The sequence below is a fragment of the Hyperolius riggenbachi genome, chromosome 6 (genome assembly GCF_040937935.1).
Source record: "Hyperolius riggenbachi isolate aHypRig1 chromosome 6, aHypRig1.pri, whole genome shotgun sequence".
In the NCBI taxonomy this organism is placed as follows: Eukaryota; Metazoa; Chordata; class Amphibia; order Anura; family Hyperoliidae; genus Hyperolius; species Hyperolius riggenbachi.
In genome coordinates, this window is record NC_090651.1 from 316,336,507 (window position 1) to 316,352,469 (window position 15,963).

The 15,963-nt window shown below is 42.5% G+C and overlaps 1 protein-coding gene across 1 annotated transcript; it reads right to left on the reverse strand.

The window, feature by feature from the left end:
* Window positions 1-221: 221 nt before the first annotated feature.
* Window positions 222-7,127, reverse strand: LOC137522861 (pro-adrenomedullin-like). Its single transcript, XM_068243002.1, has 4 exons — window positions 7,032-7,127; window positions 3,810-3,900; window positions 2,646-2,813; window positions 222-838 (listed from the first exon to the last, which is right to left on the reverse strand). The coding sequence occupies exons 2-4, from the start codon at window positions 3,893-3,895 to the stop codon at window positions 598-600; spliced, it is 495 nt and encodes a 164-aa protein (XP_068099103.1). The 5' UTR covers window positions 3,896-3,900; window positions 7,032-7,127; the 3' UTR covers window positions 222-597.
* Window positions 7,128-15,963: the final 8,836 nt, after the last annotated feature.

Sequence of the window (15,963 nt, forward strand, 5' to 3'; positions counted from 1 at the left end):
GGAAAAAATAGTCGTCACTTGTGACCTTCCTAGAAGAGAAGGAAGTGTTTTTGTTTGGAATGGGGATCTAAGGCTTACGTCGACATCCTCCTCCCTTCTCAGCAAGCCCAAGAAGACTGGGACAAGCAAGTACAAAGCGATTGTTCCCTTATCGTTTCACCTGCATCCTGTAGGGGCACTGCAAGTGTCATCCACAAGAACGGCAAAGCATAACATTGACGTCACGCTAAACACAACTTTATAATATTATTCTTGGCACACGGAGATACACAGTAGCTTTTAAAGCACATTACATTATTATTGTTGGAAAGCATACTCCTGGGATAGTAGTTTCACTTTGTGTAGGGTAAAGAGAGGGTCTAGTTTACTAACGTGGAGATCAGTGCACAGTTCTTGGGCCTTTCTGTTATCACTACCCCCTCGTGGCACCTTCAGGGTCTGTGATAGCCTGCCACCCAAGGAGCCTTTCCCTATACCTGGCCTTTGCTTTTACTCCACAGGGCACCCGAAAGTCCACAAATTCAGCTCTACGTAATATCAATTTCCATATTAATTCTCCTTTGGATGGTGGAGTAAGCTTGTAGGGCCGAACATGGTCTATGTGGCCTGTAAAGTCTGAGGTGAATCAGTCCTGTCTTTACTAGTGAACAGGGACCGGCGCCGCCTTCTGCCGTATCCCAGAGGGTCATTGGTGTTTCTGTTGGACCCGTCTTTGCTTCCATTGTTTCCCAGCTGGTAGATTCTGTTGGCTAGATTTTGGATCTGGCAGGTGCCTAGGGGGCAACCACGGGAACCGCTTGATGGGGCATAACGCTTCTCTCTGAGCTGCAACAGGGAGCTGAAAAATAAAGGTTTAAACATTGTAATACGTAAATCGGAAAAAAGTACATCATATATAATAAATATACTTTTAATGTTATTAAAAGTTAATTTGTAATTTCAGTATAAAAACAGCTATGATTGTGTAGACACTTCAAATGTTTCAAATGGTTTAAATGATGCATCCCCGTAACCATGGCAACAGAGTTTCCATGCTCTGCTTGTTGGATGCGTATGACTCAGGAAGCAGAAAGTGCCTTTTTAGCCATAAATCTGACTTTTTCTGTTTAGAGAAAGAAGAGCTAAGGGGAGGATAGAATACCACACAACACATTTAAGGGTACAAAAGAAACTAAAATTTAAAATACATGTACACATACATATATTCTACCAGCGTAAATGCACTGTAATTTTTTTCTTCCTATTTAGCTGTCACTTACAATACATATAAGTTACAGTATTAGTGTGACCCACGGTACTTCAGTAGCGTGACTGTTACTACGGTAATGAGCATTAACCCCCCTGCTGTTTCAAAAAAATCGGCAGGGGGGCAGCGACCCCCTTTTTTTTTTTTAAACCATGTAGTTAGCCTAGGGCTAGCTACATGATAGCCGCTGCGCAGCGGCATCCCCCCACCCCTTCTGATCGCCTCCGGCAATCTGAGCAAACAGGAAATCCCGTTCAGAACGGGATTTCCTGTTTGGCTTCCCCATCGCCATGGGGACGATCGGGATGACGTCATGGCGTCGTAGGGAGTCCCGAGCCACCCCTTAGCGCTGCCTGGCACTGATTGGCCAGGCTGCACAAGGGGTCTGGGGGGGGGGGGGGGCGGCGCGGCAAATAGGCGCGGAGTGGAGGCAATCGGGAAGTACACGCAGCTAGCAGGGCCTGAGAAATCCTCCTTGGCGGTTTACCCCGAACTCTGTTCAGGATAACCGGCAAGGAGGTTAATGACGGTAACGCTCCCGAATATGCAAGTCACCTTTTTATGCCTCTGAAAGCCAGAGGCAAAGGCATAGGGGCATGAAGGCTTGTCTTTCAGAGGCATAAAGCAATGATATACATGTTTGGGAATGATGCATCATGGGAAACCACAGATGCTCATTTAAAGCTGAATTACTGCAAATAACGTCTGTTTTATGAAGGAAAAATTATATTCAACATTTAGCTTTTCGGTCTCTTTTAGCCCCTTAAGGTGCCTGTTCTGTTGGCTGCCCACACTTCACAGGCCGATTCCTGATCGATTTCAGCATGATTTCTCCTTATATTATTAATTTATATAGTTCTGTCATCTTCTATGACACTGTATAGAATTTATCCTCCCTGGCGGTAACCCCGAGCCTGACTCGGAGTAGTCGCTGGGAGCTCTATGCAGAGAATATGCAGAGTGCAGCGTGCATTTTTACTCACCTCCCCCGGGATCCAGACGTCGCTAGCCATTCTCCTTCCTGTCCTCGGAGGCTCTGGATGCCTGTGGTGAGATCGCTGTTGGCAATTTCACTACAGGGTTACAGCGCCACCCAGAGGACGGAGTGAGAATTGCAGCCTTGGATCCCAGGAAGGTGAGTATATGCTGGGTTGCTGCAGATCTCTCTAGCAGCCTGATTTTTTCCTGGTTTTAGGGTCTTAAAGCATGCTGAAAAGACCCTAAAATCCAGAAATAATCATACCGCCAGGGAGGTTAATATAGACAAAAGTGGGGACTATAGCCAAATACATAGTTCTTGGAAAGTATAATCATGCAGGTACGTGTTCATTGGATAGAATACGTTCTTCAAAGACAAGATCCAATAGGTGTAGGACTCTGCCCTTGTCAGCTTATTTACCTTAGGATGTTCTGCATGTATTCCTGGGAGTTCTCTGCCACTGTATTGTCTGCAGACTCCACTACAGCAGGAGGATGATAGTCGGTATCTCTCACGTCTCTACTGTGCTTCTGGTTCGAAAGGTCTCTTAATTTCTCCAGGAAGGACGCAACAGGTGGGGGCATACGCCTGGAATACAGATACACATTACAGGTTATTATCATGATAGGTCAGAGACTACAGTTCTTAATAAATGCCACAGTTATGTGTGTGGATCATACATGTCAATTCTGGTCATGAGGACCAAATTTGGCCCACAGAGCCATCAAATTTAGTCCCCAAGTGGTTTTACTATCTGTGTATTATGTTTGGCCCACTCTAGACCACTAGAGAAGCTATGCTAAAGGTGAAACCCGAGATAACCAGGGAAATATGGGCGGGGGAAAGCATTAGACACCAGGTAACTGTATGGGTATGGGGGGGGGGGGCACTAGACGCCAGGGAACAGTATGGGGAGGGAGGGGGACCACTTGACATCAGGAAACTGTATAGGGGAAGGGGTGGCACTAGACACCAGGGAACTGTATAGAGGAAGGTGGACCACTAGATACTAGGAAAGTGTAGAGGGGATGGATGAGGCATTAGACTCCAGGGAACTGTATAGAGGAAGGCCACTAGACTCCAGGGAACTGTATAGGAGAGGGAGGAGGGCCACTAAGGGAGGGGCACCTCTAGACATCAGGGAACTGTATGGGGAGGAAGGGCATTAGACACCAGGGACCTTTATAAAGGAGGAAGGTGGCCACTAGACATTGAGGTTGGCTTTAGTGTTCAATTGGGCCCACTTTGTATTTCAGTTTGTCACCCCTAGTGTACATGATTACAGGCACAGCTATAATAAGGCCCAGTGAAAATATATTTACACGGCTCTTTCAGATGGGGCATTATTATGCGGAACTAAGAAAATGCTATTTGCCTGGCTGTCACACTGATTTCTTAGCTTCACAGTCAGAGCGGTCAGCTGATTTCTATACTTGTTGTTCCACGTAGGCCATTCACTAAATAATTATTGACAGTAAAGGATCAGTATGACAGATGGGCAATTTGGTGAGGGATGTCGGCCAATGACAGTCTTTGGTTTAGCAGTAAAAGCAATCAATGCAGTCGCTGGGGTTATATGTTTACCTGTCTCTGTGGTCCACCCAGAGGGAGCTGCAGATGCTGATTGTCATCGCAAGGAAAAACAACATCAGAAAGTCATATCGAGCCATGAGTCCTGCAGAGGAAAAAACACAGCGTCATTATTACACAAGTCCAACAACACCCGGCCAGCTTCCTTCAGCCACTCTATATTTATACTGTTTTGAAGAAGTCGAATATCAGATCTGATTGGCTTGTACAACAACCTGGCTTTCGGACAAATGGAACAAAAGGCAGTGGCCATTTGCCAATATAGGAAATGGAGTTTGCATGATATGAATAGAACTAAAGACAGCCTCACTACTAAACCAATGGACTGCATTAACAGTGACTCAGCAGCACTGCGCATTATAGAATCAGGTACTGACATGACAAAACCAATCCGCCAAACCTAATGACTAATATGGTGTTATGGTGGAGACACACCCTACCTAACAGCAAGCATCACAAGCTAAGGATGATGTGCGTAAGGTCTTGTTTAATAACCGTACCATGAGCATTGATGTATAACAAGTACTTAAGTCATGCTAGCACCCCTGACATACCCAAGAAGATAGACAACCTAACCTGCTACAACTGTCACAAGGACTAATTTATCAAGACTAGTTAAAGAGAACTGGAATAAATGTAGGGTTGTTGCTCAGGGCAAACAATCAGGTTTTTGGTTCTTAAAGGACCAGTGTAGCAAAAAAGTAAGCAGTTAAAACCTTACAGATCTGACAGGTTTTGGACTAGCCCATCTCCTCATGGGGGATTCTCATGGAATTCTTTGTTTTAAAAAGCATTTCCTGAACACCAGTTAGTAAGTCTGTAGTAAGTATACGTGCCAAAATAGTAAGATACCAGCCAGCCTCCATACTCGTTTCATACTATTTTGGCAGTTCTACTTTGGTTTTCTGGGCAACTATTCCAGGTTTCTTAGCACAGGTCTCAATAAACTGCCACCTGTATTTTGTTTACTGTATGTGTTTATTTATTTATTTTTTGGGTGGGGGCGGGGTTAGAAGGAAAACATGTAGAAATCATGCAAATATATTAAGCTGTCTACAAAACTGGACAGACTTATTAAAAATCATAGCCAAAAAAATTGGAGCAAAATTACAGCAGGTGGCCAGATGAAGTATTCTGATGCTCGGTGATACTCAAACGAGCTCTGAACTACACAATGACCTTGGCAGTGACATGTCTGATATGGCCCTGCTGCTAACCTAAATACATTTGTACTGTACACCTCTGTAGAGCAGCAAAAAGTCTTATAGGCAAATTAACTACTATTTTCTAAAAGACCACAAAAGAACAAAGACTTCAGACTTAAGCAGTGCAAAGCCAGGGCTGTGAAATAAGCTACATTTAGCAGAGGCTAGGGGTTTCCTAACTCAGCCCATGCTAGGCTTCCAAACCTGATTGGTTGCCATGGGCCACTACACATCACTGGCTGTGATTAGATATGCACCTTATTACTCAAGGTTTTGGTTGGTGACTGCCCATCAATACGCATTTTACTAAGATGTTTTGCATTGTAGCTCCATGATGTATTCTTGCATCTCATAATATAATGCTATGGTTTTAAGCCTGGTACATAACTTTAGTATTAATTGGCCAATTTTACCACCTCCATGTAGTATGAGGACCAACAGAGTTTGAATACTATAACACTTTGTGTAGGTAAACTCTCAAATTATGTGGAGGTGGTAAAATTGGTCAGTGATTGGCCAATCAAAATTGGGTGTGTGTACCAGGCTTTAGCTCTTGAAACAACTCAGACTAAGGCTCCATACACACATCCAATTTTAATCTGCAGATTACTGGCCAATTTTACGACCGCCCTGTAGTATGAGGGCCCGACAGATTTTGAATACTATGAACACACTAGGTAAGGTAAGGTAAAGTGTAGGCAAGCTCTCATACTACATGGAAATGGTGAAATTGGCCAGTCATCTGCAGATAAAAATTGGATGTGTGTGCGGACCTTTAAACCTTTTAAACCATTCAGTGAAACTATCCTAGCTAACGCTGGCCAGACGCGTACCTGTTAGTGTTACTAAACGTCAGTGGTTTGGTTGATAAATGTGGGCCATTACTTAATAGAGTTATAGGCAGACCACTGCTATTTTAAAACATGGCTTAAAATAGAAAATTGCCGCCTAAGCTATGTACTAAACGGCGGCATGTCGTTTTTGGCTCCCTGCTGTGCCAAATATGACCTCATGCAGCCCTCTTAAAAGGCATTTTACAACTTGCCATTTTTTGTACCCTTGGTGTTGAATTTACAACTTCAAGATGACCATTGTAACAGTATTTTACAACAATAACAGTATGGCGCCAACCCCTATTAAATATTTCACAAATCTGAATTGATATCTGAATCAATTTGCAAAAAACCTTTTTTTCAATCCTGAAAACACTCGAGCCTATTATAAAACATATTAAAGTGATGCGCCATCTGTTTCAGCCAATCAGATTCCAAGTTTCATTTTCTGCTAGAATTTAGAGATTCTAAGCGGACAGCCAGGTGTCACCTGTAGTGGTTTTACAAATACTTTGATCTGGTTTATTGAGGGATATTTGTGTTACACCGTTGGCTTTTTCCCATTTAAATACACAGCGTAGCACTTGTAAAAAAAAGTACCGAGTAGCCCCCACTGTGAGCTCTAGGGATTATATTGCCTTGAGACATGCTCAGGCTGTAGAACTGAGAAGCCTCCTGCAACCACTATATTATGTTGCATCAGCAAACAGCCCGGCACAAGTTGCAAGTCCGTGCCCGCCACTGTGAGAACTTGGAAATGACTTGCCTTGTGAGTGGGTGGCTGTGTGTATATATCTGTGTGTGTTCCCCTGCCTGGAGACTTACATAACCTAATAACTACAATAGGCTTCATTCAAAATTAGGTCAGAAGGTCTACAGCAGTCTAAAACAAATACACACATTACAATATATAACCAAAATGCAATCATAATAATAATATACAAAAAGTTTTATGACATTTGAATTTACTGCTTCACATATTTGTAAATTAGCCTTTTTATGCCATTTTCTATTGCGAAATGTAATGCTGATCACAGGCTTGAAATATTATTTTTTAAAGTATTATTAATAGATTGAAAAATAAAATCCCATTTGATGGAAGCTAATTAAGCAATTCTAGTAGTATAAAATCTATTGCAGGCAGTTTAGCATATAGGGGGAATGCAGATGGTGCTTACCTTTGTAGGCTGTGTGGATGTCCTAAGAAAGGCTGTGTAGTTTTGGGCTCTGCAACTGGATCCTCTCCAAGAAATAAATGCTACTGACTAACGCTTTCTCCTATTTGCCTGATTGCAGCTGTGCCGGTGCCCTCTTTATAGGGAAAGGAAAGAGGGGGGTCAGAAGGGTGATGATGTCATCACACCAGTCATTCTCTTCTTCCAGCAGCTCATTTACAATAGATAACCATCAACAATGCAGGACAACACTATGACTTTCTACAGTGTTTTAGGAGAATATTACTGCTTGTTTGCCTGGGACAAAACCTCATGGCTTTTCCTCTCCACTTGACTCTACAGCAGTGAAAACCACAATGTGATGTGACACACAGTTTTATATGTATAAATGAGAGAAGGCTGTATTAGCTTAGTATAATATTTGCAATTAATTTGTCCATCAAAAAGTCCTGTGTTTTATGAAAGCTTTCTGCAGTCGTTGGGTCAATTCACAAAAAAATAAGAAAAAATTTCAAATTGTAATAACTCTTGTCTGCATCACCTTAAAGTGGACCTGAATGAACCGAGTTAAAATTATTTAAAATAAACACATGATGTACCTGCAAATGAATATAACATACTCACCTCACCCCCAGTTCCTCTCAGAAGCTCACCATTTTCTTCTAAATATGATCATTTTGATTTCTGACAAGATTTTGTCAGAACTGAAATATATCAGTTGTTATCAGTTATATCTCAGTTGCTGCCAGTTATAACTGAAAGGACAACTGATAAGCTAGGTAATGTCCATGTTTCCCTATGGCTCAAGTGGGCAATATTACAGTTAAACAGTGTGATGACCAGGAAGCTGTTACTGGGTCATCATCATTTTTAAAATGGATGGAGAATTCCATCGATTACATTGAAGAAACAAAACTCGGTAGAAGAGAAAGAGATTGAGGAGTAGACTACACGGGAGGTAAATATGTCCTGTGTGTGCTTTTTCTAACTTTTCATTTTCCGTACCAGGTTTTCTTTAAAGAGGAACTCCAGTGAAAATAATGTAATAAAAAAAGTGCTTCATTTTTACAATAATTATGTATAAATGATTTAGTCAGTGTTTGTCCATTGTAAAATATTTTAAATCCCTGATTTATATTCTGACATGTATCACATGGTGACATTTTTACTGCTGGCAAGTGATGTAGCTGCTGCTTGCCGTTTTGGCAGTTGGAAACAGCTGTAAACAGCTATTTCCCACAATGTAACAGGGTTCACAGACAGGAAACTACTGAGTACGTACTCAGAATTTCTTTGTGGGAGGGATTTCACCACAACATTAGCTATACAACGCCCCCTGATGGTCTGTTTGTGAAAAGGAATAGATTTCTCATGTAAAAGGGGGTGTCAGCTACTGATTGGGATAAAGTTCAATTCTTGGTTGGAATTTCTCTTTAAGCTCGTACATAAGTGTGCTTAAAATGTCTTAAAATGCAGCTTTATTCAAAATCTAAATATACTTTGCATTATAGATTTTAGCTCTATTTTATGATACTACTTTTATACCACCAATGTGTACAGCATACACTGTTACTCTGATAGAAAACTAAAAGAACCCATTCACTGTACAATATTTTCCTCTGATGCAATCATTCGATCAGATTTTTATAATTTGAATTGCACAGAAAAGCACGCAGTATGGGGAGAGAATCGACATTAAATGATTCTACGGTCAACTGGAAATCAGAAATTGGTCGATCAGAATTTTGGATTTCATGATCACATCTGAAGAAAGAAAGTGCCCTAATCAAAACGTTTATGGGAACAAAATGCCTTGCGTTTAATTATCATTCCACAAATTCTGATCAAATGATCGCATTTGAGGAAATTATTTTACCAGTTGTGGGCACCTTAATTACAGCGTGTGCTGATCTCCGACTGAATACTCTGCTTTTATCATGTTCCTTTCTTTCTCATCTGTCATTTCTTTGTGTAAACTGTTGAAAGAAACGCTAGTATTTTGTCAGTATTTTAAAACAGAGCTAAAATCGGCAAAGCTATTATATTAGATTACTGATCAGAGCCTCATTTACAAAAAAATGTTAACCACACAGTACACTGATATTTTAACCTGTAGCCGACCGCTCCACGGCAATTGGCATGAACGGGGCGGCAGCCCCAGGACTGCTCAACGCCAATTGGCGTGAAGTCCTGGGAGCGGAGATTGCATGGGATCACGCGCGCTGTGCACACGCATCCCTGCTTGAATGACGGAGCTCCGCTCCATCATCAGTCTCCGACTCCCAGCAGCGATTGCCGCTAGGAGACTGTTAAACAGCGAAACCGCTGTCTATTTACATGGTACAGCGCTGCGATCTACGACAGACAAACATGCTGGTAGCGATCAGAGCCCACCAACAGAAAGCTATGTTGGTGGGCAGAAAAGGAGGGGGGGGGGGGTCACTTGTGTGCTGAGTTGTACAACCCTGCAGCGAGCCCTTAAAGCTGCAGTGGCCTAATTTGTAAAAAATAGCCTGGTCACTAGGGGGGTGTAAGCCTACGGTCCTCAAGGGTCCTAAAGTTTATAACAATTTGTGGAGTGTATGCTTTGGAGATACGGGGTGTCCAGGGAGCCATCTATATTCTGCCCCTGATTCGTGAAGCTGAGGGACTGCAGTAAGTGATTGCTCAGCCTCATGCAGCCATTATCACCAGTAAGCAATAATGGTGTGGAGAAATCAGGGATTGCTGCAGTATGCCACCCCCTGACCAATACCATCCTACATGGCTCCTAAAGCGGAATATAACCCTGCATTTCAACTTTGCTCTAAAACATTATTTACAGCATATTATATGCAACCAGCATTTTTTTTTTACTAGACCAGCATTGGAAGGGTTACACAGAGTTTTAAAGTTCCTGGAAATTTCTGCAGACGCATCCGAAGCTGAAATAGATACATTTTGTTTACATAAATGTATCTAAGTGTTGAATGTGACTCGCTCTCTCTGACTGAGCTGGAGGACAGCCAAAGTGTGTAACATTCAACACTTAGATACATTTATGTAAACAAAATGTATCTATTTCAGCTTCGGATGCGTCTGCAGAAATCTCCAGGAACTTTAAAACTCTGTGTAACCCTTCCAATGCTGGTCTAGTAAAAAAAAATGCTGGTTGCATATAATATACTGTAAATAATGTTTTAGAGCAAAGTTGAAATGCAGGGTTATATTCCGCTTTAACATTCAGGTTGTACTTTGCAAAAGAATAGTTTTGAGGGGTAACAAATCCTCCAACCTCTTGCAAAGACACTTATCTAGCTGTTATGGACAAGAGGCTTTTTCCCATTTCAGGAAACTCGTAAGGATGGGGGCGCCTGCGTGTAAAGATAGATAGAAAATTCTAATGGTTAAAATAAGAATGAGAGGTAATATCTTACCTCTCCTGATAACAAAAACATCAGTAGCACTAGAAAAGTATTTATTCTAATACAAAATAGACAATGCGTTTCACAGGTAATATCCCGCTTCCTCAGGTCAGTACACAGTGCCTTGCAGCAAGGGGAATAGGATACGGGAACCTCTGATCCTATTCCCTGAGGAAGCGAGCTATTACCTGTGAAACGCGTTGTCTATTTTGTGTTTTGTATTTTAACTATCAGAAGTTTATATATATTTTTCCACTTGGGCTCCTCCATCCTTATGAGCATCCATATAAACTTCCTTTGGAGGTAATAGTTTTTTTCCCCTAAAAACTACAAACCCAGGAGAGTGGCCATCCAGCTTCTGACTAAACTTGGAAACCCGAGCGGGGGATGGTTAATTTCCCGCTTGCTTATATGTTGGTTGCAGAGATCTGCAATCCACTCTTGTGACTATAGCTGCATATATTTACAACTTTCCAGTTATTAACAATACTACACCATTGGGCTCCTGGTGTCTCTGTATACCTAGGAACTCTTGAGTATAAAGTCACTACAGGGTTCAACAAAACCCTCCTCTTCCCTTTTCCAGCATACCCAAGAAGAGGTGGGGTAATCCAATGAGGGGGGCGTATTGTGCTATATGGTTTCTCCCTTAATCAGGGAGTGACCAGTCAGTTACTCTTTTAGCACACCCCTTACATATTTAATAAAAGAAAGGAACAGCTCAGCTCACCGTGCCCAGTGTTCTACTGGGCAGAAGGGGGAGTGACTGGACTTCCTATTTTGGAACTTGAAAACGAAAAAAGGAGACCGAGAGCCCAATAGAGTGTAGTATTTGAGCCTGTATAGTGGCGCTTGGCTGCTCTACAGACTCTTACTAGTTTTCTCCATTACTTGCCTGATGAAGCGGGATTGTAACCTGCGAAATGCATTGCATTGTGGAGCATCCAATAAAACCCCTTTAAACGATTTTTAAACGTTTTTATCCTTGTTGGCGCCTCTGTTCAAATTCTTCCTATTTTGGAAGTTGAGCCGAATTCAGGGACTCACTGTAGCTCAGCGGAGCCTCAATCATGGCAGCAACCTGCCTAGCTGTACAGTATCCAACCTTACCATTAGTTTACTGCTTGCTTTCATTTATAGAACTAAAAAGGTTGAAGTGCAGCTGACAGTGCAGTTTCACTATTGTATTCATTTATATGTGAGAAAAACATTTCCAGCAATTTGTGAATTTCTTTACTTACAAAACATCAACGTGTCCCAAATATGCTCCATTTCCCTGCAAATGGAGTTACTGTCTCATCTGGTGCATCATAAATAACCAGAGCCGGATCATCCACAAGGCAACTTAGGCAGGTGCCTAGGGCCTTGAAAGAGACGAGGGGCCTGATTGATGCTAGCCCCCACCAAATCTTTTAAAAAAGTCAGTGGCCATCAATGGTGGGCCCAAAGTTGGTACTTGCCGCAAACTCCATTTCACCATAATCCATTTATGTAAATAACCACTGACTTACTCTGGGCATTCCCGTGAGAAGTTCTGGTATACAACAGCATAGGCAAAAAGAGATTGAGGATATTCCCAGCCGCAACCAATCAGATTCATGCTTTCAAATTTTAGGCTAGATCGTAACTTGTTGCCAAGGGTAACAGAACTATTTCTCCTTTAGTCTAATTTTCACGAAAGAGCCGCACTCAGTCCACTCCTCAATTATCTAAAGCTTAGCAGCAATGAATGTGAATAGCACACACCTTAATCCTCATGCTTAATGGATTATGTAACACAGCAGAAGCATGGCTTTCTTTTCAAATAACCCTTTAGGGCTAGTACACACTTGTCTTTCAATTTTCTACACTTTGCAGAAAACTGAAAGACAAATGTGACCCCTGCCTCACAGCAGCTAATGTAATATATAAAGAAAACTGACAAATTGCGCAAGATGTCAGGTTTTTTTCTGCGCGCAAAATCTGCATTCAAGTGTGACCTAGCCTATTGATTGACATGAGTTCTCAGTTGAAATCAGTTTTTCTGTGCAGAAAACGCGCACGAAAGCAGACAAGTGTGACCGCTGCCTTAATGTCATGATTTAATACACATGGCTTTTCTCAGTGGAGTATCAGAGGCTAAAAGTATTAGGGGTAGTGGATCAGCAGGACTAGCAGGCAACTGGCATTCCTTTAATGTTGGGTACACAGACGATGTGATCGAAGCAATTATTTCTGACATGTCCAATCTCCTCCCGAGTAATTTCAGGAAGTAATTGGGAAAATGTATCCCGTTATTGATCAGGAGCAGTTTGACAATGTATTATTATTATTATTATTTTAGTATTTATATAGCGCCGACATATTACGCAGCGCTGTACAGTGTATATATATATATCTTGTCACTAACTGTCCCTCAAAGGAGCTCACAATCTAATCCCTACCATTGCCATATGTCTATATTATGTAGTGTAAGTACTGTAGTCTAGGGCCAATTTTTAGAGGGAGCCAATTAACTTATCTGTATGTTTTTGGAACGTGGGAGGAAACCGGAGTGCCCGGAGGAAACCCACGCAGACACGGAGAGAACATTCAAACTCTTTGCAGATAGTGCCCTGGCTGGGATTCGAACCAGGGACCCAGCGCTGCAAGGCGAGAGCGCTAACCACTACGCCACCGTGCTGCCCCAATGTAGTCTCAATACAACTTCCCGTCAGATTAGCCGTCGATCGCCCATAAGGAGATGGACTAGTCCAAAACCTGTTGGTTCTGACAGATTTAAACTGCTTACTTTTTGCTGAAGTGATCCTTTAAAATAAGGATTCCTTAAGTTAAGGAGGGATTCCTAAAATTAACGACTTAATCATTATATTACCAACTGAATCCTAAACTTAAAGACGGGATGTTAATTCAGAGAGCAATGCAAGTGATAACAACTGTAAAGTGTGTTAGGAATTATCACTTGGTCTGAGGTGTCGTTAATTGGAGTTTTACTAGAGACATCACTGTAAAGTGTAGGATTCTGAGCTGTCTGCTTCATTTTTTTTTTTTTTTTTACATTTTATACAGAAGGGGACTGTGTTTAGAGAGAAATACACAGCAGGCACAGAGGGAGGGGGAGAAGAGAAAGACTTCAAGCTTATGTGTATATACACACAGAGACACACACAGACATACACAGACACACAGACACACACACACAGACACACACACACACACACAAACACACACACACACACACACACACACACACACACACACACACACACACAGCAGGGGAGGTGGAGCTAAACCCTGCCTTGGTGTGCTCCTCCCCTTCCTATCTACTGCATGTAAGGATAACTACATAGACAATAACTTAAGGACTTGAGTGGTAAGATAACACTGTAGCCCATATGCAATTTACTTTTCCTCCTGAGTTTTCACCTAGGAGATACTTTTTAATCTTCTCTTTAAAATAAGTTTTCAGCACTTTACAATTGAAAAAGTACAAAAAAGTTGGTGAAAAAGTATTATCAAAATTATTTTAAGTATTTTCTTGGTTGCTGGTGGTTTAAAAAGCATTTTATTGACAAGGTATGAAAATATCACCTAGGAGAAAACTCAGGAGAAAAAGTGAATTGCAAATGAGCCTCACTGTGAAAACATATCACTACATGTTAAGACGGCAAGCTTCTTTAGTGAATTAGCAATTAAAATACCCATCAATGTGTGGTAATGTTTTAATTTGCCTTATTACCACCAGCATGATCTTAGTGAATTGTGGCCATTGCTTACTTGACAGTTGGAAATAACTGTTATTTCCCACAATGCAGTGAGGTTCATAGACAGGGAACTGTCAGGACAATGGTTATGACATCACACTGTGGGAGGGGTTTCACCACAAGATCAGCCATACATATATCTCTAATGATCTGTTAGAGAGAGGGTAAAGATTTCTCGTGGGAAAGGGGGTATCAGCTACTGATTGAGATAAAGTTCTTTGCTAGCTTAAAGTTCCTCTTTAAAGAAAATGAATATGGCAGCCTTTGCTTTAAAGGCAAATTATAGTAGCTTTAATTATTTCCTGATGTGATTAGAACGTCAATGAAGGGGGCCGAAGAGAGAAGCACTGTAGAAATTGGATGGATTGCAGAGGCAAGAATCTGGTTAGACAAATCTTGGATAAGCTTTTGCAGTAGCTGACATTATTATTATTATTTATATAGTGCCGACATCTTCCGCAGCGCTGTACAGAATATATTGTCTTGTCACTTAACTGTCTCAACCTAATCCCCTACCATAGTCTTATGTCTATGTATGTATCGTAATCTAGAGCCAATTTAGGCCCGGTTCACACTTGCGGTGGCCCTCCGGAATCGCCGTGCCGGAGCCGCACCGCTTGCAGAACGGACGGAACGGACGCACGGCATAGCAATGAAAGCCTATGCGTCCGTTCACATGCGTCCGTTCTGCCGAACCGGAGCCGGACCGGATCCGGGCCGGATCCGGACTCCGGCCTCCGTTCCAACATGCGCTATTTTTTCATCCGGCTCCTCCGGCAGCCGTATCCGGGGCGGAGCCGGACTGCACCATCCGGCCAATACAAACCAATGGGAACCGGAGAGCGCACAACACACTGGCTGAGAAATCCGGATGTTCTACCCCACTTCCTATGGGGATTGTTGCGGCGATATTGGATGGGGACACATGGGCAAGCATTTTGGAGTGGAGCAGCACAGCTGGATCCGGATCCGGAGATGTTGGCAGCATGTCGGAGGTGGAGGTGAGTGCTAAACAGCAGAGGGCCTGATTCCACAGGTCCCCCTTCTGCTGACCTCCCAGACCCCAACATTTTTTTTGTTTTTAACGTTATTTTGCCAAACGGATCCGGATCGCATCCTGATGGACACCTGATGCAACCTGACCGGATCCGGATCGGATCCGGATCAGAACCGTACGGTTCCGATCCGGATCCGGTCCGGATCCGGTCAGGTCATCCGGTCCGTTTGGCAAACAACCGCTAATGTGAACCGGGCCTTAGGGGGAAGCCAATTAACTTATCTGTATTTTTTGGGAATGTTGGAGGAAACCTTAGTGTTCAGAGGAACCTCACACAGACACAAGGATAACATACAAACTGTACAGATGGTGTCCTGGCTGGGATATGAACCTGTGAACCAGCGCTTCATAGCGAAAGCGGTAACCATTCCGCCACTATGCTGCTTGTATTAGAATGTGTACCTAAAGATTGGTGGTCTCAGGAGATGAGGAGGACATATTTTGGCAATGTTGCACTGGAGGGGTGGCAGGACCTGGGCATATTCTGAACGCAGTGAGGTAAGGAGAATGCAGAGTCACAGGTGACACCAAGACGCTGTGCCTGTAGGGTGGGCAATATGACTGTGTTATTTACTGTCAGAGAGATGTCAGATGGCGCTTGCAAGGGCGAAGAATGGAGGATTATTAGTTTAGCCTTATTCAATTCAATTTGGATTTGCTGGTAATTTATCGAAAACACCAGACTGAATTAGCCAACAAAGCAATGAAGCTTCCCAGAGTCTGCAGCTGTG

Coding starts and splice junctions, on each gene's coding strand:
- LOC137522861 (XM_068243002.1), bottom strand. CDS start 3,895: ATGGCTCGATATGACTTTCTGATGTTGTTTTTCCTTGCGATGACAATC. Junction 2,814..3,809: donor TGGGTGGACCACAGAGACAG/GTAAACATATAA, acceptor TCTGTATTCCAG/GCGTATGCCCCCACCTGTTG. Junction 839..2,645: donor TACATGCAGAACATCCTAAG/GTAAATAAGCTG, acceptor TTTATTTTTCAG/CTCCCTGTTGCAGCTCAGAG.